This window comes from Rhinatrema bivittatum, chromosome 2 (assembly GCF_901001135.1).
Source record: "Rhinatrema bivittatum chromosome 2, aRhiBiv1.1, whole genome shotgun sequence".
In the NCBI taxonomy this organism is placed as follows: Eukaryota; Metazoa; Chordata; class Amphibia; order Gymnophiona; family Rhinatrematidae; genus Rhinatrema; species Rhinatrema bivittatum.
In genome coordinates this window covers 119,922,222-119,949,344 of record NC_042616.1, presented here as the reverse complement: position 1 = coordinate 119,949,344, position 27,123 = coordinate 119,922,222, and the positions used below count along the sequence as shown (strand labels likewise).

Sequence of the window (27,123 nt, the reverse complement as noted above, 5' to 3'; positions counted from 1 at the left end):
CCTCGGGTCGGTCCTCACAGCTGGTAGGTGTTTCCTGGCCTGACAGAGGCTCTGCACGGCACGGCAAGCTCCCGGCAACCAGCCTCTCTCACGCCGGTTTTAAGGCGCGTCTGGCTCCTCCCCCTCGGGTCGGTCCTCACAGCTGGTAGGTGTTTCCTGGCCTGACAGAGGCTCTGCACGGCACGGCAAGCTCCCGGCAACCAGCCTCTCTCGCGCCGGTTTTAAGGCGCGTCTGGCTCCTCCCCCTCGGGTCGGTCCTCACAGCTGGTAGGTGTTTCCTGGCCTGACAGAGGCTCTGCACGGCACGGCAAGCTCCCGGCAACCAGCCTCTCTCGCGCCGGGTTTTAAGGCGCGTCTGGCTCCTCCCCCTCGGGTCGGTCCTCACAGCTGGTAGGTGTTTCCTGGCCTGACAGAGGCTCTGCACGGCACGGCAAGCTCCCGGCAACCAGCCTCTCTCGCGCCGGTTTTAAGGCGCATCTGGCTCCTCCCCCTCGGGTCGTCCTCACAGCTGGTAGGTGTTTCCTGGCCTGACAGAGGCTCTGCACGGCACGGCAAGCTCCCGCTCCAATCCTTTTTTAAACACAGCTATACTAACTGCACTAACCACATCTTCTGGCAACAAATTCCAGAGTTTAATTGTGCGTTGAGTGAAAAAGAACTTTCTCTGATTAGTTTTAAATGTACCACATGCTAACTTCATGGAGTGCCCCCTAGTCTTTCTATTATCCAAAAGAGTAAAGAACCGATTCACATCTACCCGTTCTAGACCTCTCTTGATTTTAAACACCTCTATCATATCCCCCCTCAGTCATCTCTTCTCCAAGCTGAAAAGTCCTAACCTCTTTAGTCTTTCCTCATAGGGGAGCTGTTCCATTCCCTTTACCATTTTGGTCGCCCTTCTCTGTACCTTCTCCATCGCAATTATATCTTTTTTGAGATGAGGCGACCAGAATTGTACACAGTATTCAAGGTGTGGTCTCACCATGGAGCGATACAGAGGTATTATGACATTTTCCGTTTTATTCACCATTCCCTTTCTAATAATTCCCAACATTCTGTTTGCTTTTTTGACTGCTGCAGCACACTGAACTGATGATTTCAATGTGTTATCCACTATGACACCTAGATCTCTTTCTTGGTTAGTAGCACCTAATATGGAACCTAACATTGTATAACTATAGCATGGGTTATTTTTCCCTATATGCATCACCTTGCACTTGTCCACATTAAATTTCATCTGCCATTTTGATGCCCAATTTTCCAGCCTCACAAGGTCTTCCTGCAATTTATCACAATCTGCTTGTGATTTAACTACTCTGAACAATTTTGTATCATCTGCAAATTTGATTACATCATTTGTCGTATTTCTTTCCAGATCATTTATAAATATATTGAAAATTAAGGGTCCCAATACAGATCCCTGAGGCACTCCACTGCCCACTTCCTTCCACTGAGAAAATTGTCCATTTAATCCTATTCTCTGTTTCCTGTCTTTTAGCCAGTTTGTAATCCACGAAAGGACATCGCCACCTATCCCATGACTTTTTATTTTTCCTAGAAGCCTTTCATGAGGAACTTTGTCAAATGCCTTCTGAAAATCCAAGTACACTACATCTACAGGTTCACCTTTATCCACATGTTTATTAACTCATTCAAAAAAGTGAAGCAGATTTGTGAGGCAAGACTTGCCTTGGGTAAAGCCATGCTGACTTTTCAGAACATTTTTATTTGCGCCCAGACAATGATATTTTCATTGACAAAGAATATTGTCAAGTGTAGACAATACAGTGCTATGCAATTCACATCTATGAGATCCCTTGGCAAAATAGCTATCCATTTAAAATCAAAATACAGGCAGAAAGAGATAGTTTTACAGAATAATTTTGAAATGGAACAATTTCTAGAATGTTTTCCCATGAAATTTTTTTCCCATTTGCATAAAAAATCTCAGAAAATTTTTACTATGAAAATTTGCCTGATGCTCTAACTAGATCTGTTATCTGATTTGGCAAGTTACATAAAAATTGTTTTAAAAACTTCCCTCCATATTAATTTTCCAGACTGTACCCCAAAGTTTTTGAAGTAGCCAAATAAGTGACCTGCAACACTAGGAAGGGGGAAAAAAAAAATCCATAAAGATGAAATGTTTATTATAAAGCATATTTTTGTTGCATATTTTCATTAACAAGTTTATTGTAAAGTTTATTGATTATTGTAAATGTTTTTTTTTGTAAAGCACTGTTGCATATTTTGTTCTAGTTCGCACAGCTGCAATGTTTCTGTTATCTGTGAACCAATGTGAGGTTACTAAACAAATGTCGGCATATAAAAACTGCAAATAAATAAATAAAATGAAATGTGCTTTAAATGTTATACTGAAACAAATTCAAAGCTCAAAACTGCCAAGCTTGTCTAATATTGCATTGCATTCATTGTAACCAATGAAGTTTTAGAAAAGGAAGATTTTCCATGGAAAAATAAAGCGATGCCAAAATGATACATATGAGTACATTTTCAAGGGGATTATGTGCAGAAAAATAACATATTTGTATGACGGCAGCATGTAATCGTGTACATCCAATTTAATAAATCTCCAAGTATGCACAAATTTTCACACAAAGGGCTGTCTGGTATGGGATCAAGAAGTTGCTATTTTATAAGAGATTTACATATATAAATTATCATTCGTATTCATATAATTTTACACCTACTAACTGACTAGCCCAAGTGAAATCGGACTTGTCTCTTGTCTATAGTTTTTGGGAGGGCGATCTGGGTGAACTGGAGAGAGTTCAGGGTGAAGTACTAGAGGGTCTAAGTGAACTGCAGATGAACTGGGTGAATTGGCAGAGGTATTGGCAATCTGGCAATTTCAAGCATCTGTGCAAGTATTTTCCAAACGGTATATGTGCATACTTTAAAATATACCTGTCTCCACATATAAATCAAGATTTTACATATACATTTTTTTTTTTTTTTTCACAAGTAAAATATGTGTGTGTAGGTTTATAAAATGGGAGGTCCATATTCAGTAAGCTGTTGAGTGGACAAGTTATCTAGATAACTTGTCCCATATAGTCAGTGGGATAAACATCCCACTGAATATACTTGCCTAAAGTTATCCAGATGACTGCGATAAATAAAAAACTAACCAGTTATGTTTGAAAATAGGTTAGGTTACCATATATTTTGCTCCATAAGACACACCTGACCATAAGACGCACCTAGGATTCAGAGGGGGGAAATTAAAAAAAAAAAAAAAAAATGGTGTGCTAAACTGGCTCTGTTCCCAGGCGTCTGTGCGTTTTATGGAGAAAATTAGGGGAGTGCATAAAAAATTTTTTTGTCCCCATTTCGTTTTCGGGTCTGGGGAGGACCATTTCATTTCGGTCCACTCCCCGGGATCAGAAAACGTTTATCGTTCTTTCTGTGGGAAACCCCCCCACCCCTTTCTACAAACCCCCCACCCTCCTGACCCCCCCCCCAAGACTTGCCAAAAGTCCCTGGTGGTTCAGCGGGGGTCCGGGAGCGATCTCCTGCACTTGGGCCATCGGCTGCCAGTAATCAAAATGGCGCCGATGGCCCTTTGCCCTTACTATGTCACGGGCTACAGTGACAGGGTCCGACCAATGGCACTGGTAGCCCGTGACATAGTAAGGGCAAAGGGCCATCGGCGCCATTTTGATTACTGGCAGCCAACGGCCCAAGTGCAGGAGATCGCTCCCAATGGTCGGCCCCTGTCACTGTACAGGGGGCCCCTGTACAGTAAAAAGGGCCGACCAATGGCACCGGTAGCCCGTGACATAGTAAGGGCAAAGGACCATTGGCGCCATTTTGATTACTGGCAGCCGACGGCCCAAGTGCAGGAGATTGCTCCCATTTGTCGGCTCCCATTGGTCGGTCACTGTACAGGGGGCCCCTGTACAGTAACAGGGGCCAACCAATGGCACCAGTAGCCCGTGACATAGTAAGGGCAAAGGACCATCGGCGCCATTTTGATTACTGGCAGCCGATGGCCCAAGTGCAGGAGATCGCTCCCGGACCCCCGCTGGACCACCAGGGACTTTTGGCAAGTCTTGGAGGGGTCAGGAGGGTGGGGGGGTTGTAGTTAGTTTTGGGGGGGGGGGGGTTTATATTCGCTCCATAAGACGCACAGACATTTTCCCCCCACTTTTGGGGGGAAAAAAAAGTGCGTCTTATGGAGCCGAAAAATACAGTATTTATCTGGCCTTGTGTGGCTGGATAAATTCCTACTAAATCAGTTATCTTCCAAAGATATCCGGTTAAGTAGCACTGGGCAAAACCAAAACAAGAAGTAAAGGGGTTTATGACCTGATTTCCTCTATTCCCCCCATCAAATTTCTTAGAAAGGCCTGTCAGGCCATACACCCCCCATCCCACCCTAAATGTTTACATCATTCCGAGGTCCACAGATCGGGACCCCACATCCCAGCCCTTCCTTTCTCTGTTCTCGTAAATAATACACATTTGTATCCCAGCCCGGACCCTCCCCCTACTCACCTGTAGTCTCAAAGTCTTGAGCCAGCCATCCCTTTCACCAGCTGGACCCCTCTCATCTCCCCCCCCCCCCCCCCCATTGCCAGTGAAAAAGCCCCTGCCGGGAGCTGGATACTGTACTTCCCAGTCCTGGTGCTTCCAGTCCAGCTTCTGAAGAAAACTGGGTTGGAAGCGTAAATTACTCATAATTTTACACTTCCGTAGTTAGCCAGAAACTTAACTCCTCCTCAAAATACTCTTGGAACACCTTTTATTCAGCTAGAATTTGTCTGGATAATGATTTAGCTGGCTAAAATGTAGCCAGATAAGTGGTTAAATATAGCAAAACTGACCATTTAAATGGATAACTTGTGAAGAGTGGGTGACTCGCCAGAATGATGGCTACTGCCTGGACACAATACCCTTATTCAATAAACATACACATGCTTACTGTGACTCCAACATCGCTCTAAGGTTCAACAGCAAGAGGAAATGTGAAAAAAGGATTTGCACTTACAAAGAGGGGAGTAGCTGGCTTGTTACGGCGGTTACTACCCCAAACCAAATATGCCTGATACTTCACTTTCAATGCATATACAGCATAGTTCTCTGCTTCAACGGCAGGGGAGAAGAATAACTGATACTTCACACATCCAGCAGAGCTCTCTGCTTCAACGGCAGGGGAGAAGAAAAAAGGGTTCGCACTCACAAAGCGGGGAGTAGCTGGCTTGTTACGGCGGTTACTACCCCAAACCAAATGTGCCTGATACTTCACTTTCCATGCATATCCAGCATGGCTCTTTGCTTCAACGGCATGGGAGAAAGACTGATACATCACGCATTTCCAGCATAGCTCTCTGCTTCTACAGCAGGGGAAAAGAAAAACTGATGCTTCACGCATATCCAGCATAGCTTCAACGGCAGGGGAGAAGAAAAAAGGATTCGCAATCACAAACAGGTCGATCCAGTAAAGTGTGCTCCGTCGGAGCGCACTGTCACCCTGCTCTGGACGCGTGTTTTCCCTTACCCCTTATTCAGTAAGGGGAGGAAAACACGCGGCCCACCCGCGGCACCTAATAGCGCCCTCAACATGCAAATGCATGTTGATGGCCCTATTAGGTATTCCCGAGCGATCCAGTAAGTAAAATGTGCAGCCAAGCCGCACATTTTACTCTAAGAAATTAGCGCCGCCCAAAGGTCGGCGCTAATTTCTTCCGGCGCCAGGGAAGTGCACAGAAAAGCAGTAAAAACTGCTTTTCTGTGCACCCTCCGACTTAATATCATAGCGATATTAAGTCGGAGGTCCCCAAAAGTAAAAAAAAGTAAAAAAAAAAAAAAAAAAAATTTTTGAATTTGGCCCGCGGCTGTCGGGCCGAAAACCGGACGCTCAATTTTGCCGGCGTCCGGTTTCCGAGCCCGTGGCTGTCAGCGGGCTCGAGAACCGACGCCGGCAAAATTGAGCGTCGGCTGTCAAACCCGCTGACAGCCACCGCTCCAGGCCAAAAGGAGGCGCTAGGGACGCGCTAGTGTCCCTAGCGCCTCCTTTTCCTCGTTTGCACCGCGTCGCCTAATTTAAATACTGGATCGCTCGCACCGGCGAGGGGCCGGTGCGCGCGCCGGGAGAGCGGGCGTTAGTCCGCTCTCCCACGGACTTTACTGGATCGGGCTGAAAGCGGGGAGTAGCTGGCTTGTTACAGCGGTTACTACCCCAAACCAAATGTGCCTGATACTTCACTATCAATGCATATCCAGCATGGCTCTCTGCTTCAACGGCAGGAGAGAAGAAAAACTGATATTTCATGCATATCCAGCATAGCTCCCTGCTTCAATGGCAGGGGAGAAGAAAAAAACAACCAACAAGGGCTGTACAACATAGTCTGGGTAAAACAAATAAGCATGGGTGTAGCTTGCTTATTGCGGCGGTTACTACCCCTACTACCCCTAACTAATCAAGCTAGATATTTCACTTGGATGCAGCTCCATCACTGCTCTCTACATTAATGGTGGGGGTGGAAGGGAAATAGAACCAAGAGCTAAGAGAAACAGATAAGTATGAGAGAAAAAAAATGTGTGAAGCTTGCTGGGCAGACTGGATGGGCCATTTGGTCTTCTTCTGCAGTCATTTCTATGTTTCTATGTAAATGGCTTTGAATATGGATCTCTAGGTAAAGAAAACAAGCACTTTCATTACAGTGCAAATATTCACACAGAATGAAATGTATGTGCTTACTTTCAGAGCAGAATTATGCTATATTTTATAAACTGTGCAGCAATTCACTAAAGTACATTTAAACTCAAGCTTTTAAAATAGTAACATACCATGTGACAGTTTACTAAAATCACCGCATTTTCTAATCTTTTTACAAATGTTTATTTTTTTCCTCAGGAAACATGTTGATAAGACCTCTTATTCAGTGTATTCAAATGTTAATAGAAGTTACAATAAAATCAAAGGAGGTCATTTTCAAAAGGATTTCTGCATGTAAAACTGGGTTTACACACATAAATAGGCTTTCAAAAATTTCTACTTGTATGCATGCAACTCCTTTAAGATTTCATTGAATTTTCAAAAGGTTTTGCAACCGTAAATTACTACAATATATGCTACTTTTAGGCAGAAAATTGATTCCTTATTGTCTGGATCAAGAAAAATGTTCAGATGGGGTAGGTTAAATATAAATAATGTAAGATTTTGTCAGCTTTATGATGTATGCTACCATTCAGTCACCTACAGTACATATTTTTGCTTGAACTTATAAGTTATACTCAGTTTCCTGTGGCAGCTCAAGGGCAGATTCTGCAGCAAGAGTTTGAAAATTCAGTGGCAAAGTTTCTCCAATTCTGCAGTAACTACGTGGCACATTTGCATAAATTTGAATTGTTTGTATATTAAAATGTTAATTTGTATTTAACTTTAGAAAAATAAAGTTGTTTTCTAATATTTCTTGTGTCTGGTTAATTTATTTGATTCTTTTTGGGGAAAGAGAGAAAGCAGAGATGTTTACTTGTAACAGGTGTTCTCCGAGGACAGCAGGATGTTAGTCTTCACACATGGGTGACATCATCAAATGGAGCCTCAATGTGGAAAATTTATGTCAAAGTTTCTAGAACTTTGACTAGGCACACTGAGCATGCCCAGCATGCCCTATCCCACATATCCACGCGGGTTCCCTCCCCAATTTTGTAACATAGAATTATAATCAAATCAAAATATAAAAAGGAGAAAACCAATTCCACAGTGTGGCGGGTAGGTTTCCTGAGGACTAACATCCTGCTGTCTTCAGAGAACACCTGTTACAGGTAAGCAACTCTGTTTTCTCCAAGGACAAGCAGGATGGTAGTCCTCATACATGGGTGAATCCCTAGCTACAGGCTGCATCCCAACACAAAATGGGACCAACAGATACCAACCAGGTGCCAATGGGCACAACACCGGTACTGTTGGTAACAGAGGGAGGGATAGCCTGAACCCAAACAAGGGGACCTAGGCGGGAGTTGGGTTCTACACCTCAAAGAGGTTCTGAAGGATAGACTGGCCGAACCTACTGTCATATCAGCCATCCCTATCCAAACAGTAATGAGAAGTGAATGTGTGGAGAGAAGTCCACATCACAGCCTTGCAGATCTCCATGGCAAATAATGCTCACTGCCATGGCTTTGACAGAATGAGCCTTGACATGACCTCCAAGACGAAGTCCTGCCTGGGCATAACAGAAGGAGATGCAATCTGCTAGCCAACTGGATAGTGTCTGTTTGAAAAAGCAATGTCCAACCTATTCCTATCAAAAGAAATAAAAAGTTTGGTGGACTGTCTATGGGCTTCTGTCCACTCCAGACAGAAGGACTCGCTTGCAGGCCAAAATGTGCAGTGCTTGTTCGCCTTGATGCGAATGGGGCCTGGAAAAGAATGTTGGCAGGACGATGGACTGGTTAAGATGGAAGTCTGTCACCACCTTCGGCAGGAACTTAGGGTGCCATAAGCCAAGACCACCCTGTCATGATAAAACAATGTAAGATGGATAAGTCAAGAAGGCCTGGAACTTGCTGACCCTGCCCGCTGAGGTGACTGCCACCAAAAATATGATCTTCCAGGTCAGGTACTTCAGGTCACAGGTGCGCAGCTCAATAGGAACTTTCATCAGCTGAGCCAACACCACGTAGAGGTCCCAAGACACAGCAGGAGGCCTTAAGGGAGGCTTCAGATGAAGCAGGCTCCACAGGAATCCTATAACTATAGGCTGTACAGAGATGGGCGTACTATCTACACCTTGGTGATATGTGCCAATTGCACTGAGATTAACTCTAACAGAGTTGGTCTTTAAGCCAACTTCCAATAGGTGTAGAAGGTAGTCAAGCAGTTTTTGTGTGGGGCAGGAGAACAGATCTAGGGCCTTCTGCTCGGCAAAAAGAAAAACCTCCCCCATTTCAGTCCATAGGACTTTCTAGTGGAAGGCTTTCTAGAAGCCACCAGGACCTTAGACACATCCTTTGAAAGATCAAGTGACTGCAGGATTAACATCTCAAAATCCAAGCTGTGAACGACAGAGCCTGGAGGGTGGGATGTCGCAGTCTGCCTTGATCTTGCATGAGGAGATCTGGGGAAGTCACCAGACTGACTGCTCTCTGGTTGGCCATCTCCCGTAGGAGTGGAAACCAGACCTCTCTCGGTCAATAACAGGCTATTAAGATCATAGTCCCTCTGTCCTCACAAAGCTTCAAGAAATTCTTCGCCACTAAGGGAATCGGAGGATATGCATACAGAGGACCCTTGCCCCAATGATGGGTGAGGGCATCCAAGGCTGGTTTGCCATCTGACCTGTACAGGGAGCAGAACTGTGGCACTTTCCTATTTCAGGGGGAGGCGGACAGATCCACATCCAGGCTTCCCCAGAAGAGGAATATCCGATTCACTACCTCCTGGTCCCGGGACCACTCATGAGATCTGAAGGCCTGACCACTACCACATTCTCCATCCCAGCCAGGTACATGGCCCTGAGCACCATCTCATGGGACAAGGCCCACGATCAGATTTAGACTGGAGGGACTGTTGCGCCCGGTCACAGACGGCTGCGACCTTTGCTGCTCACGTCTCTTTTCTCTTCACCAGCAATTCTAGGAGCCATGGCGGCCTCAGCCTGCAAACGCCGCCTTCCCCGGCGTCCCCGGAAAAGCGTGGGCGATCCCGTCTGCCATCTTGAATCAGAGATTACCTAAGGCACACGCACGCACGCCAGGGCCGCTCTTATCCACGTCATGGCGGGAACCTCGGGGGCGTCCCCTCTGCATGACGTCTCCCGCCAGAAGTATTTAATCCAGCCAGCCTATGCTTCCTATGAGTTAGCAAGGACTTCCTTCCTGCTTATTCCACTCCATTCGGAGACGCTTCGCGTCACTACTTGAACTGCTACCTGAAACTCTTGAACTTAGAACGCCTTAGGTATCCGCTCCTTGGGGGCCTTGTTACATTCTGCCTATCCGCTCCTTGGAGGGCCTTCCTGCCTGGAGATTCCTGTTATCCTTACTCAGGATCCTGCCAGTTCAGCCTTGTGAGTGTTATTATCGCTTATATCATCTTGCTGACGGAATCGCCGGTGTACCCCTTACTTCAGGCCACTATCATGCTCATCCCAGCTACCTTCCTACACTCCAGAATAAGTATCATCATCTACTTCGCTCTGCTGATCTGCTGCACCTCTCTGAACTACTACTCGCTGATTCTCGGCATACCCCACGCCACGGGCCACTACCGGATCTACTCTGAGGGGTGTCATCTAGAGAAGAGTTTCCTGGCGTACCCCACTCCATGAGCCACTACCAGGGATATCAACATCAAGCAGCCTTACTACTCTGGACTGTGTTTTCTCTCCACGCTGTGGCTATCACCCACACCAATTTATAACAGGTACAATCCCGTTCCTCCCTGCTTGTTAACATACCACATGGCTACCTGGTTGTCTGTTTGGATCAGAACAACTTTGTTGGACAATCAATTTCTGAAAACCCATAGGGGAAGATTTACAAAAAATGCACGTTCGCGTACTTTTGTTGGCGCACCAGTCGCAAACAAAAGTACGCTGGATTTTAGTAGATACGTGCGTAGCCGCGCGTATCTGCTAAAATCCAGGATCGGCGCGCGCAAGGCTGCCGATTTTGTGCAGCCGGCGCGCACCAAGCCGCGCAGCCTGCCTCCGTTTCCTCCAAGGCCGCTCCGAAATCGGAGCGGCCTCGGAGGGAACTCGCTTTCGCCCTCCCCTCACCTTCCCCTCCCTTCCTCTATCTAACCCACCCCCTACCTTTGTCCGGGGATTTACGCCTCCCGGAGGGAGAAGTAAATCCCTGTGTGCCAGCGGGCTGCTAGCGCGCCGAGACGCGACCCGGGGGCGGTTCCGGAGGGCGTGGCCATGCCCCCGGACCGCCCCGGGCCGAAACCACACCCCAAGCCCACCCCCGAAATGCCGCGTCCCACCCCCAAAACGCCGCGATCGGCCCCGCCCCCGACACGCCCCCCGACAAAAAACCCCGGGACTTACGGGAGTCCCGGGGCTCTGCGCGCGCCGGCAGGCCTATGGAAAATAGGCGCGCTGGCGCGCAAGGCCCTGCTCGCGTAAATCCGGGCGGATTTACGCGAGCAGGGCTTTTAAAATCCGCCCCATAGCGCGTACCTGATCGCCCAAAGCTCCAGGAAGTTGAGCGGACCAGAGACCCTGGGTGTTTAGCTCAGCTGCATGAGATCCCCATCCCAGGGTGGATGCATCTGTGGTTAGGACAATTTGAGTAGGTAGATATTGATAAGAGATCCCCATTCCAGATTTAAAAGTACCCCTCCAGGATAATGAGTTCTGGAGAGACAGGGTGACTTGGATGCTCTCCTGGAGGCTCTGAGTGGCCTGGCACCACTGCGACCTCAGGGTCATTGGGTTTGGCGCATGTGTAAACGTGCCAAGGGAGTGACATAAACGGTTGCAGTCATATGGCCCATCAGTCTCAACATGTGCCAGGCTGACACCTGCTGGCTCTGTTGGATCTCTGCCACGATGGTCGTCAAGGAGACAGCCCTCTAACAAGACAGGAAGGCCTTGGCCTGAGCCATGTCTAGCAGGGCTCCTATGAAGTTCAATTGAAATGATGGGCTCAGATGGGACTTTGGGTAGTTGAGAACGAACCCTAGTACTCCAACATCCAGGTCAAGTGCATGGACCTGACGGCCCCTGCCTGAGATGTGCTCTTAACCAGCCAATCGTCCAGATATGAGAAAACATGCACTCCCAGTCTGTGGAGGTGTGTTGCCAACATGGCCAGGCTTTTTGTGAAGACCTGTGTGGCTGATGCGAGCCCGAAGGGCAACACCCGGTTCTGGAAGTGCTGTTTTCCCACTAAAAATTGGAGATACTTCCTGTGATCAGGGAAGATCTAGATATGCGTGTATGCGTCCTTTAGGTCGAGGAAGCATAGCCAGTCCTCTTTTTATAAGAGGGGGATCAAGGGGCCCAGGGAAACCATCTTTAACTTTTCTTTTCTTAGAAACTTGTTCAAGGCCCATAGGTCTTGGATGGGATGGAATCCTCCTGTTCTCTTTGGAATCAGCAAGTACCTGGTGGTACAGGCTCAACCGCTCAGGCTATTAAGAGGGAAGAGAGCTCCGCTAGTATTACCTCCTGATGTGCTACCGACCCCCAAGATGGGCATGGAGGGCAATTTGGTGGGACACCCAATAGATTCAATTGATAACCTTGATGGACAGAACCCACTGGTCCAAGGTTATACTGGGCCACCGGTTCACAAAGAATTGTGGTCTGCCCCCGACCGGAAGGTCCATTGTCATAGGTATGGGCAACTGGCCTATGCTCCCAAAGACCCAGTCAAAACTCCATCCCTGGAGTTGACTGAGAAGCAAGTTGGAGCTTGGGGGCTCTCTGCTGCCTAGGATGGCCGCAGGAGCCCTAATGGTGTTCATGGGAGCGAGGGGACAAAGGATAGTACCTCCTTTGGTGAAAGAAAGACTTCCTTGGCCCTATTCTCACCAGCCTCCTAGAAGAGGAGGACGGGTCTGGAGTACTGGTGGAGAGTTGTTGGAGGTTTCATGGTGGTCCCAAAGTTGGGCCACAGCATCCCTCACCCTATCTCTGAAGTAATTCTCTCCAGTACATGGCACATCAGCAAGTCGTTTCTGTGCCTCTGGAGATATGAGGCCTGCAGCCATGCCAGGCGCCGAATCCCACTGCAGAGACTATTGATGTGGTCTTGAAAACATCGTAGATCACATGGACCTTGTGTTTTCCACACTCCAGGCCCTGCTGCTGTTGAGGCAGTTGCTCGGCCACCTCCTGCACCTGCTTCAGATGTCCTGCAAGTACTGGCTCATGTAGAGCTGGTAGGCAGCAATGTGAGCAATGAGCATGACACCTTGAAATACCTTCCTCCCAAGACCGTCCATCGCTCTATGTTCCTTCCCTGGGGGTCCCGAGGAATGAGTCCGAGAACGTTTGGCCCTCTTGAGGGCGGATTGGACCACCACCAACCAGTGGGGCAGCTGACGCTTAATGAATCCGGAAGCCTTCTGGACAAGGTAGACCCTGTCTGCCTTCTTAATGGGAGGCACCATAAGGAGGTATTCCCAGATCTTCAGCAGCAACTCCTTAAGGATCTTGTGTACTGGGATTGCCACAATCTCCTTAGGAGGCTCCACGAACTGGAGGATCTCAAGCATTTTGTGCCTGGCATCCTCTTCTGTTAATAACTGAAAAGGGATGGCTTCTACAATCAGCCTCACAAAATCTGTGAAGGTTAAGCCCTCAAGTGGAGACTTACTTCACTCCTCTGGAGGAGAAGGGTCTGAAGGGAGACCATCGGAGCCTTCAGAGGAGGACTCTGAAACATCATCCCCCCCCCCCCAAGGGTCACAGTGTTCTTCATCCTCACTGTAAGCTACAGGAGATGGGTTCCTAGGTACTCGGCCTTCGTCCAGAGGTGCAGGCACCAGTAAAACTGGACAGGGGATGGCAGAACTCGGGGTTTCTGCCAGCCTTGGTGGAGCTTCCTCCTCCTCAGAACCGGTGATGACTACTGTATCAGTAGGATGAGGCCTCAGTGCCCCACTGGGCACCGATGCTGTCTTGGGAACACACACCAGCTGGGTCATAACGCATCGATGAGCATGTTAAGCTTCTCCAGAAGCGGTACGAGGATGGGCAGTACTGGGTCCAGTGCCGTCGATACCACAGGACAGGAGCCCTGCAGTGCTCGGTTCACCACTAGCTGGACTTGGCGCTCCAGCTCCTCCTCAAATGTTGCTGATGCCAATACAGACTGGGAGGATTGAGGGGTGGCCAGAACCTCTTCGGGCCCTTGAGGTGGATTAGTGACTGAAATCAGGACCGGTGGAGACCACTGCGGACCAACACCGATGGAAGACTCGCACTCCTTGCCACTGGGTCACTTCAGGAGCAAAAGCTGGTGCATCCCCGCATCCACGGGGACCGGTGCCAATGCTCAGCTCAGTCCTTCCTCGGTGTCAAGGCCAATGACGAGGAAACCGATGTCCTCGGCCTGTAGGAGATCGACGATGGTCAGTCTCTGGCGCCCGTCTGCCGACGGCATTGACAGAACTGACGATCCCGCTGTCGTTGATGGCTAAGTGTTCATCGGTGTGGCCCTTTGGTCCTTCTATGCAGATGGCTTGGAATTCTTTGACCTGAAGAGCTGCTTCATCTTGTCGAGTCGAAGCAGACATCCCTTCGAGGTCATCTGAGCGCATAAACGGCAATATTGGACGTCATGCAATGCCCCAGGCAGAGGAAACATATCTCATGCGGATCCATGATACCCATGTTCCTCAGGCATCGAACACATCGCCAAAAACCGGACAAAAGGGGTACGAACTGAAAACTATGGGGCAAGGCGTCAATGGCTGGTGGGCACAGAGTCACTGTGCCATGGGAAAATCGATCACAAAAGGAAACTTACCCAAATCGCCGAAAACTCCTAGGAGACACTATGGGAGGGTACCCGAGAGCGACCCGGCGACAGAACAATAAGGAAAACCCCGCAAAAAATGCGAGAAAAAACAACTTTTCAAGAAGGCCAAAAAACAGCCACTCACACCGTGAAGCTTACAGCTCCACAGAAAAAAGAGAGACTGGAGAGTGGACGCCTGGTATAGGGCATCCTGGGCAAGCTCAGTATGCCTAGTCAAAATTTAAAAACTTTGACTTAAGTTTTCCATATCGGGGCTCCATCTGATAATGTCACCCATGTGTGTGAGGACTACCATCCTGCTTGTCCTTGGAGAAATTAGGGGATATACAATGGGGGATACAGTAGGGGGTTCTCCAAGGGTAAAGGAGGGGGGAGCTCAGAGAGGAGAGGAACAGGGATAGAGAATCGAGGTACAAAGAAATAGGAAGAGAGGGGGAATCAGACAGCAGAGGAAGAAAGAATTGCAAGGAGAGGGAAACTTAAGATTAGTAAATCACCTGGACCGGATGGTATACACTCCAGAGTTCTGAAGGAACTAAAAAATGAAATTTCAGACCTATTAGTAAATAATTTGTAACCTATCATTAAAATCATCCATTGTAACTGAAGACTGGAGGATAGCTAATGTAACCCCCATATTTAAAAAGGGCTCCAGGGGCGATCCGGGAAACTACAGACTGCTTAGCCTGACTTCAGTGCCAGGAAAAATAGTGGAAAGTGTTCTAAACATCAAAATCACAGAACATATAGAAAGACATGGTTTAATGGAACAAAGTCAGCATGGCTTTACCCAAGGCAAGTCTTGCCTCACAAATCTGCTTCACTTTTTTTGAAGGAGTTAATAAACATGTGGATAAAGGTGAACCGGTAGATGTAGTGTACTTGGATTTTCAGAAGGCATTTGATAAAGCTCCTCATGAAAGGCTTCTAGGAAAAATAAAAAGTCATGGGAAAGGTGGCGATGTCCTTTCATGGATTACAAACTGGCTAAAAGACAGGAAACAGAAAGTAGGATTAAATGGACAATTTTCTCAGGGAAAGGGAGTGGGCAGTTGAGTGCCTCAGGGATCTGTATTGGGACCCTTACTTTTCAATATATTTATAAATGATCTGGAAAGAAATACGACAAGTGAGGTAATCAAATTTGCGGATGATACAAAAACTGTTCAGAGTAGTTAAATCAAGAGCAGATTGTGATAAATTGCAGGAAGACCTTGTGAGGCTGGAAAATTGGGCATCAAAATGGCAGATGAAATTTAATGTGAATAAGTGCAAGGTGATGCATATAGGGAAAAATAACCCTTGCTATAGTTACACAATGTTAGGTTCCATATTAGGTGCTACTACCCAAGAAAAAGATCTAGTGGATAACACATTGAAATCTAGTGGATAACACATTAGGTGCTACTACCCAAGAAAGAGATCTAGTGGATAACACATTGAAATCTTGTGGATAACACAATGAAATCGGTTTAGTGTGCTGCGGCAGTCAAGAAAGCAAACAGAATGTTGGGAATTATTAGAAAGGGAATGGTGAATAAAACGGAAAATGTCATAATGCCTCTGTATCGCTCCATGGTGAGACCGCACCTTGAATACTGTGTACAATTCTGGTCGCCGCATCTCAAAAAAGATATAATTGCGATGGAGAAGGTACAGAGAAGGGCTACCAAAATGATAAGGGGAATGGAACGGCTCCCCTATGAGGAAAGACTAGAGAGGTTAGGACTTTTCAGCTTGGAGAGGAGACGGCTGAGGGGGGATATGATAGAGGTGTTTAAAATCATAAGAGGGCTAGAACGGGTAGATGTGAATCGGTTTTTTATTCTTTCAGATAATAGAAAGACTAGGGGGCATGCCATGAAATTAGCATGTGGCACATTTAAAACTAATCGGAGAAAGTTCTTTTTCACTCAACGCACAATTAAACTTTGGAATTTGTTGCCAGAAGATGTGGTTAGTGCAATTAGTATAGCTGTGTTTAAAAAAGGATTGGATAAGTTCTTGGAGGAGAAGTCCATTACCTGCTATTAATTAAGTTGACTTAGATAATAACCACCACTATTACTAGCAACTGTAACATGGAATAGATTTAGTTTTTGGGGTATTGCCAGGTTCTTATGGCCTGGATTGGCCACTGTTGGAAACAGGATGCTGGGCTTGATGGACCCTTGGTCTGACCCAGTATGGCATGTTCTTATGAGATGGAGGGTTTCTTGGACCAGGAAGGAGGATATTCAAGATCAGGAGAGAGGAGGAAAGATTCACTACCTTCTGACACTGAGCCCTTCCCTCTCACTCATTCCCCACCCCTGATCTCCTTGCACCCTCACCCACCTCCAATTCTCTCACACCTTTCACCTCTCCAGTCTCCTCTCTTCACTTGTGCCCACAATTCCCTTTCATTCATTCTCCACTATAATCTTGCTCTCCCCCCATTCCCTCTCTCACTTTCTCAATGGCACTCTTTCTTATCTCCTCACCTTCCATTGTCCCTCATTCACTCTTCCCTACCTATCTTCCATGTTCTCTCCTCTCCCTCAATCATTCTTCCACCAACCCCAAGATTCCCTCATTCTCCTTTGTTTACTTTCTCCTAACACTCTCTCCCTTTCTCCCCACATTCCCTCATTATCTTTCTCCCTTTATTCCCTCCTCTTTCCCCATGATTCCCATTCACTCTTTCACTGACCCTCAAGATCTCCTCTCTCCCCCTCATTCACATTCCTCCCCATGATCTCCTCACTCACTTTTCCACCCAGCCTCATGATCCTAGCTTCCCTTTCATTCACTCATCTTCTCCACAGCCTCCTCGATCCCCTCACTTGCCCTCCCATGTCAGCTCGAGGATAGAGAGGACAGCATCATTACAGCACTTCAGGGCACGTTCTCTTCCTCTGCTGCTGGGCTGGAGTGACGTGCTTTAAACTGCGCTGTTCAAAGCGTGACACTCCAGTCCCAGAAACAGAGGATGGCACGGCCCAAGGAGCTGCAATGCCACTGTCCTCCTCCTATCCATGAGAATAGGATCAGGAAAGATGTGCTACCACTGCTGTCACTTTTGCCACTGTCACCAATGCCACTTCTCCTCCTGATTGGACCTGGCTAGGATCAGCTAACTCCATGGCAAGTACCAAATTTTGCGGCCCTCACTGTAGTTGCGAAATCACAGGAAACCAAGGACCCTGATTATACCATTTACAAGTCTATGGCAAGAGAAAAAATAAAATAACAAATACCGGCTAATGCTATATCTGAAAATAGAATTGTTTTTGTACCTTTAATTTGTTGATCATCGCTTCTTCAGAATCCATAGACATGGACAATCCATGAATTAATCGTTTTGCCAACATTCGGGCATAGAACTGTGTATGAGAGAGTTAACACAGAATCAGGCATGCATTCCAAGAATGAGCAGGCCCCATAGCAAAAGAGAGCAACATGCATGCTGTTGTTCTTGTCCTTTCATTTTAAAAAGGGCGCTAATGTGCTTTTTTTTATTTCTTACCTTTCATCCTCTTTTGGTGTATATCTTCATACTGTGGGCCACATATTGTGGGTGAAAACTTCTATTTTCTATATATTCCAAGAATTACAGGTACAATAGCATAGTTTGCCTTTTTCATCCAAATCACTTCTTACCTTTTGGAAAACATCCTTGTCATCAATATATTTGAAAACAGTAATGAAGCTTGTGAGCTTGTCTTCCACCTCATTCTCTGTCATTCCTTTTGCTGACTTCTTGAGCAAGTTATCGCAGTATTTGGCCAACTAAAAAAAAAAAAAAAAGACGGCTCTGTAAATGACAACACAGAATCTAGCTATATAAAAAAACGACTCCATCTGTCTATCTGTAACATGCTTCCTACTGGTTGGAAGGAACGGACATGGGATGGGGCTACTTGGAGACATGGTTGGAGGGGGGAGGTAGAAGGGAGAGGAGCAGGGAAGGGGCCAATCTGAACTGTTTAATCTCATTTTTTATCAGCCATTTTAACTAATATAAAAATATTCCCAATTAGTCCTCTATGCCTAACACTTTCAAATTTAGCTCACAGGTCCAGTGATTACTAGTCAGTATTATCATAGGAGCGTTGAGTTCCAAACCTTATTAATTGGTTTGTATGCCGTTGGGAATGCTGTCACAGTAGCAATCACAGATCTTGTAGCAGGAGGGAGTCACATACTACTTTTACAGTGAGAGATAGTGGCCTGCAACATGGGAATCAGGTTATACAAGAGCTGCATTCTGCCTTTGGGCACAGAATATGACTAATACTAGGCCTGAGTGAGGGAGTTGACTGGTCAATATTGGAGGAAGTTATGTGGTGACTATATGGTAGAAGCTGAATGGGAGTGCTGAGGGAGAAACCTTGCGAGGAAGATAAAATACCCAGCCTCTAGCTGACAAAATATGGAGTTCTGAGAGAGGCTATGTCTTTCTGACTGTTGAAAAGTGAGTTGTGATGCAGCTACTGCAAGAGGTCAGTAGAGTCCTGTCAGAGGACAAACAGAGAGTAAAGGTTATCCTGAAGGTTATCCTCTAAAATCCCATTGTTTAGATGACCATCAAACTTTTGTCTCAGTCTTCATGTTTATTTTTTTATTCATGCTGTGTATATTTTATATACACTATATTACATTTTTATGTTAACTTCATATGTACTGCACCATGAACATTACTAAAATGGTGAGTAACACGTTCTTAAATAAATATAGTAAAACACTTCTGTGAAAATGTATGTCTGAGGAAGTGAAAAACTGAGTGGCAGGTTTATCATATGGTGACAGAATAAAGGCCATAAGACAGAGTTCCTGTACTCACCAATTCGGGTGCTTTGCAGATAGATCTGGCCTCTCTGTAGTTTACTACTAATGTCAGAGCCTGCATGTGAGCAAATGCAGACGAGTTAATATATAACTTGAAAAGAAAATGAAAACAGACACACTATTTTTCATTCATTTTTACAGAGCTTATTAAAATAATATTTATAACTGATACAGAAGATGCTTCTATTTGGGGCTGAAGCAGCACTGTGCACTGTGGCATAGGATACCCAATTCCTCCTGCTTCCAGGGCCATCCAGGACAGGCAGAGCTATGGGACTGAGATGGTAGCAAGACCCAGCCTTCATATGTTAGTTACACTTACAGGATGATTTTGGAGTGCACTTGATTCTGGCTCTGAAGGGATTTGCAGTCTGAATCTCTCAACTAAGGATCGTTGCTATGTCTGGGTTGGATGGGGGATAAAAATGGGAAAGAAAACCACTAGGAGGCTGTATGTAACGATTTATGGAACCATTACCCAGATAGACTAAGTTATATTAGAGCTAGAAGCTCAGAAATAATCAGTTAAGTTTACAAAAAAAAACATACAATCTTATTTTCTAGGAAGAATTGTACAGAAGAGGGCTGGACTGATGTATGCAGTGGAACAGCAGCTTGACCAACAGGGAGAGATCTTTTTATTCAAAGTCACTATTTGGTTAAACCTCTCCTTGCCCCAACATTACAAATACCTTCACATAAGAAACATGCAGCTCACTTCACTATGTCCCTCTCACCAAACATGCACATGATAGTAGATGGTACTCTGCATATGGTACAATAATCTATACTAGATAGACACAATGCTGTACTGTTGTTTATCAAGCAAGGCAGCAAGCTTCCATCCTCTTTCTTGACCAGGATGGATGAAAGATGTCAATAATAGTGACCAATGCATTGTAGAGATAAATTCAACTGGCTGTCAAAATGCCCAAAAGGCATAGCTACTGGAATATCTCAGATAATCCAGTTCTGGTTAGCTACAGATTATACCATCCAAAGAAGCAATACGCTACTAATATGAGTTGCTAAGGGCATTTCCCCTACAATGTTCCAGCTCGACAGCCTCCTGCTGTAGAGGTGGGCTGGGAGAAATGTAATGGCCTGTGCATGAGAAATCACCACAGATGAGGAGAACTGGCCATAATTAAAGTGCAAAGAACACTTAATACACAATGGAGACTTTCATCTCACTTGTTTTCATTTAGAAAAAGCACAGGGAAGGCCTCTTCAAAATGAATGCAAATGAAATAAGGACTGGAACTAATGGGTTAAGGAAGATCATTTTCCGATGCTCCTGAAATACATTTTTCTTGAATCCTTTGTCATATCATGTGATTGCAAAAGCAGTCCTCATTCCTGGAAGAGAAGTCTTTCATGTAAGCCTCCAACACCAGCTTAAGAAAACCCATTCCACTATACTTCTTCATTATGTATTTGACAGGTATGAATAATCTAAGGAGGAAGGAAGGCAGTAAGTGTAATATATGAAGTACATTTAGGGTACTAATTCTGGCTCCTACTATCATTCCCCTCTGCCCTGCTCCTCTTCTTTTATATCAACTCTCTACTAGGGATGTGTATTCATTAGTTTTTGGACGTCCATTCATTTTGCGTGTAAGTGCGTATATAATGATTGGGCGAATGTACACACAAAACGAATGGTATGCGCATCTGTCTAAAATGCGTCCATCAGGTGCACACCCTTCGTTGTGCATACATTCGTTAGATATGCAATAGGTGTCAAACGAACGGGCACACGAATACACATCTCTACTCTCTACTACAGATCTCTAAATATTTTCTATTTTGTTACCTTACACTGCAAATTGAAAAAATGTAGTTATATCACACAGAATCTATATAGATTAAGTACTAAAAAATACACAAACCTATTTCATTGTCTTGTGGCATGCCCATACACAATCTATCATTTTTATTAGTCCATTTATAGAATATTTACCAAAATTTGATACACATTAACACACATTGTTAATAAATAGAACTCAATCTTAATGGGGCCTATTTACTAACAACATTTTTAAACCATTATTGCATTTCTATAGTTTTGGGTCGTTGCCCTGGAAACTGTCTTGTAGGGTCCCACAAGGGCAGTCTTGTCCCATTATCTTTTAAATTTTTACATGGCACCTTTGTGCAAGGTTATTAGGAAGTTGGGACTGAGATATGATTGCTTTGCTGATGATATTCAGATTTTTTTTTTTTTTTTACCAGTATCAAAGGATGTCCTGCAGAATTAAAGACTATTAATTGTGTATTGAAAGCTATAATCCCATGGTTATAGGATAATAAACTCAAATTTAATGTTAAAAAAATCCCAAGGCTTTAAGGATAGGGAAAAGAGAACCTCATTCTGATTTTAAGATTATCCTAGATGATTTGATTATCCCCTTGTGTACATCAGTTTGCAATTTGGGAATATAGATTGACTTCAGGCTGACCTTTGAAAGTTCAGGTCTCCTCCATGAGAAAATCAGTTTTCCATTATTTAAGAATGGTTTGCCAGATGAGGTCATATTTGTTAAACAAGAACTTGGTCTAGGTGGTCCAGGCATTAATAATCTCTAGATTGGATTACTGTAATTCAGTTTACTTGGGGCTACTTTAGCAAATGATAATAAGATTACAATTGCTCCAGAATACAGCAGCAAAGATCTTGGGTGGTTTGCATACCAAGGGATATCTCTTCAAGCAACTATACTGGCTCCCATTAGAGTACCAGTGTGAATTTAAAATTCTGAAGCAACATTTTAAATTTAGGTCTAATAGTGGTCTAGCGTATCTCACAGATTGTAGGTAATTAACTAACCTTAGCAGAACCCAAAGTCTTCAAAAGAGACGCTCTTATGGGATCCATTTGTAAAAAAAACAAAACCAGAAAATGAGCCTTTTCAATTAGGGGACCAGAGCTGTGGAATAAGCTCCCTAGAATGTTGAGGTCCTTGGAGAATTATGAGCAGTACAGGAAGGCAGTTAAATTCTGTCCTTTTTGGGAAGCCTTTTCCCTGGTAGATATTTAGAAACAAAGAAACATGATGTCAGAAAAAGACTATATGGCCCATCAAGTCTGCCTATCCGTTCAGTTCATCTAGCTTTTACAACTCCTATTTCACTATAACAGGGTTCTTAGCTTCATTTCATATAGATCTGAGTAGATTTCAAATTCCATTTCATTTAGATCTATCAGTGATAGGAAATGGTGTTAAGGAGATTATATATTTGTTTGTTTTATTTAGCAACATTAAATTTGTTAAATTGCTTTTAATGGTTTTGTTTTTACAAACAAAATCGGAAATCGTGAGTCACTGGTTAGCAGCGATTAATACATGTAAATGTAAAGTAAAGTAAATAGACCCCTAGTGTAATGCATTGCTTTTAAGTCAATGACCCTGTATAATTAGAATATCACTTTTGCAAAACCTTAATTGGTAGACCCCAATACACGAGTGCTAATATATTATAAATTAGATAAAGGGAGTAGAGAAAATATGTTTTACAGACGAAAATAATATTTCCTTGTCCTATCATCACACTAACATTTGTTTTAACACCCGATACACACATTAGAAAACAGAAATGTTTGATTAGAGAAGTGCATTTTTTTAATTCACACTTCTTTTGTCCAAGCAAGATGTATCCTTACACAAATCAATTCCTTTGGCAGGATTAATATGTGGTAGTCAATAACTGCTGTTAGAGAGTACTTGGACAGCTTACGGGCACACCACACCATCTTGTGGTGAACAACAGAAATTCAGGTCTCTATTTAGTATAAGAGCAAGTACAGCAAGATAGACAAGTTTTCCCACTATATGGGATGTGTTGGTGTCAACATAATTTAACCCTATTCTTAAGGTAAATCCCTACCTTCACTTCCCATACTGATTCAATTCTCAACTTCTTTGTAGAGACTGATAAATGGAATGACAATTAGTAGTAACTGTGAAGGTGAGCTTCGTCTACTACACTAAACAGAAGAGTAATTTCTGATGATATTGACTTGGTCATTACTAATTTGAGATGGATCCTCAGGCTTTCATGTTGCTTTCCCTTGCACTTTCTTTCTCTTGCTCTTTAATCCAATCTGAGTGCTCCGGAGCAGCGTTGCAGCCAGCTGGGGTTGCCACACAGCGTTGCAGCCAGCTGTGTGCACCATAAGCACTAACCCATGCATCTATGGGGTCTAAAGCTCTACCTCTGCAAGGACCACACTCTGCATGGAGATCTGCTTTCCTGCACGGAGCACTGCTAGCAAACCATAGGGCTGCTTCAACTTAATATTTTCACACCAGAGCTGGTAGACAAATATGTGCACATCAGGAAGTGGGCCTTTGGCTTAATGCATATGTTAAACAGAGACAGCAATTTCTGTATAGCAAGACTGGAATATGCTTCTGAATTGAACAGCATCCTGCTGAAAGTAATCTACAGACCACACTTGGTACCTCTGGTGATAAGTGGCTCACCCGATTTTCACTATGCAAAAAATACATATGTTGCCTGGTGGATGTGTAGCAGTCGAATCCTTTTTTTCCTCTATTAGGAAGAGATACAGTTGCTGTCAGATTAGTGCATAAAAAAAGATCTGTAATGAAAGAATGGTTACTAAATTCTGTCTGACAGATATCCTTTCATCTGCTCTGACCCCTCGGTGTGCTATGATGGCCGTAGTACCGCAGCCCAAAAAATTCACCTTCTGGAATTAGAAGTCAGACACCAGGGGATATTTAAATGCAGGGATGGTCAACTCCAGGCTTCAAGAGCCACAACAGGCCTGGTTTTCAGGATATCCATAATGAACATGCATGAGATGTATCTGCATACAATGGAGGCAATGCATGCAAATCTATCTCATGCTTATTCACTGTGGATAACTTGAAAATCAGACCATTTGTGGCTCTTTGTCAGGGTCAATGGGATTTGAACCTGTGACTCTGGGATTTCTAGGCCATGAACCTGCTGCAGAGGCTGCTGGCTTTCCCAGGATATATAATATATTTGTCCTGTTTCCTGGGAGAACCAGAAACGCCCCTGCAGCCATCCGACTGGACCAGCACTGGGTGTGCCTCTTATTTGCATCAGTATGTAAGGCATGCTCAGAAGACAGTACTTGTTCAACAGCTATCTTGGAATTTGCCCTACAGAAGCGCTACTGGTTTGTTTCCTGATTTCCAAGCCTCATTCTGGATAATGTATTCGTGTTCCAAGATTCTTCCACTTGTATCTTAAGATTCCTGCACTTGAATTTATGTATAGCACTCCTGCATATAAAGCTTCCTGCTTCACAGTTCAGTCTCCAGTGTCCTGCTTGTGTCCGGATCCAGCATTCCTATTCCATGTGTTTCTCCTGGCGACTCTCCAGTTCCTGACCTTGCCACCGTGTCTCCACCCTGCCTCTCCAAGTAAATGCTTTTCCCTCCGGGGGTAGCCCTGATTGCCAAGCCCAGATGCTTGTGACACTCTTGATGCCTGGTCACCTCTGTTTAAACTCCATAAAATGCAATAACAGCTATGGCCAGCAGGAGGTCTAAGGGCATCTCTTTTGTGTCTACATGCCTCAGTCTGCTGGCTCAAGCGGTTTATATTTTTCAGTATCTATGGGTGTGAGTCCTTCTAGTTTGTTCCAGCCCCTTTGGTTTGGAGTTGATTAGTCTGCATTGGTTTTCTGTTATCTTCTATTTAATTTTCCATGTACTTTATTTTCCATTGACTTATGTACCGTTTAAATTCATCTTTTGTAGATACTTAATGTAAGGTACCCTGGGGTAAGGCACCATATGAAAACCAAAATTAAATTTACAAATTTATATTTATTAAAAAGCAATAGCAGGAAAAAGACCATAGCATCAAAATAAAAACAAAACAATAATATGGCACTGCCTTACAATATAAAACAGAACTGCATCTCTACACACACTGTAGTCCAACACATATCCATAACCCAGACCTTCCTACCTCATACAGTATCATCTAATACTTCCTGAGCCTTATTCCAAGAGCATCACCAGCACTCTCTATCTCAGTAATCCTATCATTCTGCGACCAGCCCACAAACCTTGTCATCCAGCATTCACTGTCATACTCCCATTACCAGACCTCTAGACCCAAGACATGATAAAACGAGAAAACCTTATAGCTTACATTGCAGTCATAGACCTCCTAGGAATTACAATCAAGTGCTCTTATTAAGTGGACTGGGGTTCTACTTTTAATTTTCCCACAGAAGCTTGTAGGAATTTTGTAGAACGTATTTTCTTGCTTTGGTATTTCACTAACATGTACACGTTATTATCTACATATACTGATGTACACCTACATAACTACATATATACAGTTGCGTGTGAAAGTTTAGGATCTCCTGGTCAAATTGTATATTTCGATGAATCTCAAAGTAACAGCAGCTGACACACCAAAAGGAAGGCGTCATGAATACACTACGTTTTTCACCCACAACCAGACTACCAATCTAATTCAAACACTTAGATATTTCTTTTTAAATGTATACCGAGGTGTCAGCAAGTCTGTCAGTGTATCTTCAGATTAACATCAAAGGCCTCCTGGTCACCTAATTCATTCACCTCATAAGAAAGCCTATTTTTTAAATGTTTTGTTTGCATATAAAAAGTCTTAAGACAAAATAATCTTAGTTAATTAAAAGTTGAAGCCCATATAAAAAAATCTTTAGACAGTCTTAGCTCGTTGACAACTAAAGTTAAACATGTCTTCCTGCAAAATTACCAGTTGCTGATTTTAACAGATATAAAATAAGATTAACATGGCATGTGGAAATTTTTAGACACCCTTCCAGTTGAGTCTTTTTTTTTTTTTTTAAGTTTAAGGCCCAAAACATTGATTGACTTGTTATGCCTTCAGTTAGTTGGGTGAAGGCAAATTCACGGTTTAACAAATACTCTGTCTACTTTCTACAACCATGGGCTCCTCTAAACAACTGTCAGAGCAATTGAAAATTAAGGTAATTCAATCTCGCAAAGCAGGAAAAGGCTTTAAAAAGCTTTCTTAACACTTCCAGCTAGTAATTTCAACTGTCAAACATTGTTAAGAAAGGGAAATTACATTGAACTGTTGAGATCAGGGTAAAAGCTTGAAGACCAGGAAAATCTCAGATAAAACTGTCCAAAAACTGGTCAGATCTGTAAAACAGAACCCACAGATGACTGCAAGTGACCTACTGAAAAGTTTAGCTGCCACTGGAGTATCTGTCCATAGATCCACAGTAAAGTGTCGCTTACACAACAATGATGTGCATGGGAGAGTTGTCAGAAGGAGACCTCTTCTATGACTTTATCACAAAAGTCATTGTTTAAAGCCTGAATCCTTTTGTAACAAAGTGCTTTGGATTGATGAAACTAAAATTGTACTGTCTGGCCACAAACACACAAGATACATTGGGAGAATGAAGAGTGAAGCATTTGAAGAAAAGAATAACCTTGACAACTGTTAAGCATGGGGGTGTGGTCTCTATTATATTTTGGGGTAGTAGGGCAGCCAGTGGCACAGGAAGGAAGAATGAATTTAACTAAATATTAACATATCCTACAACAGTTTCTCAATCACCAGTCTATGGATAGGCACCAGAACCTATAGCTGCATTTCTGACGGGCTGCAGAATGACACGGATTGCAGGAGGATGAGGAGGAAGCAAGACCATCCCTGCAGCTGCACCCTGCACCACAGCCAGCAGAGACTTCTCCTAACCTTCCTCCAATCTTGCTTTGCTCTGCATACCACTTTCTTCTCAGCTGGCTCCTTAGAACTTTACCAGCAGTAACCTTTTGAGCT

The 27,123-nt window shown here is 44.3% G+C and overlaps 1 protein-coding gene across 7 annotated transcripts in view; it reads right to left on the bottom strand.

Annotated features, from left to right (window-relative positions):
- The window catches only part of CUL2 (cullin 2), a 323,154-nt gene that overhangs the window by 132,699 nt on the left and 163,332 nt on the right, over positions 1-27,123 (bottom strand). For all 7 annotated transcript variants that reach the window (XM_029588577.1, XM_029588576.1, XM_029588575.1 and 4 more), the window contains 3 exons: positions 19,298-19,357; positions 18,115-18,243; positions 17,751-17,837 (listed from right to left, as the gene is read on the bottom strand). In XM_029588577.1, coding sequence (XP_029444437.1) covers positions 17,751-17,837; positions 18,115-18,243; positions 19,298-19,357 — 276 coding nt within the window. The remainder of the gene's footprint in view (positions 1-17,750; positions 17,838-18,114; positions 18,244-19,297; positions 19,358-27,123) is intronic.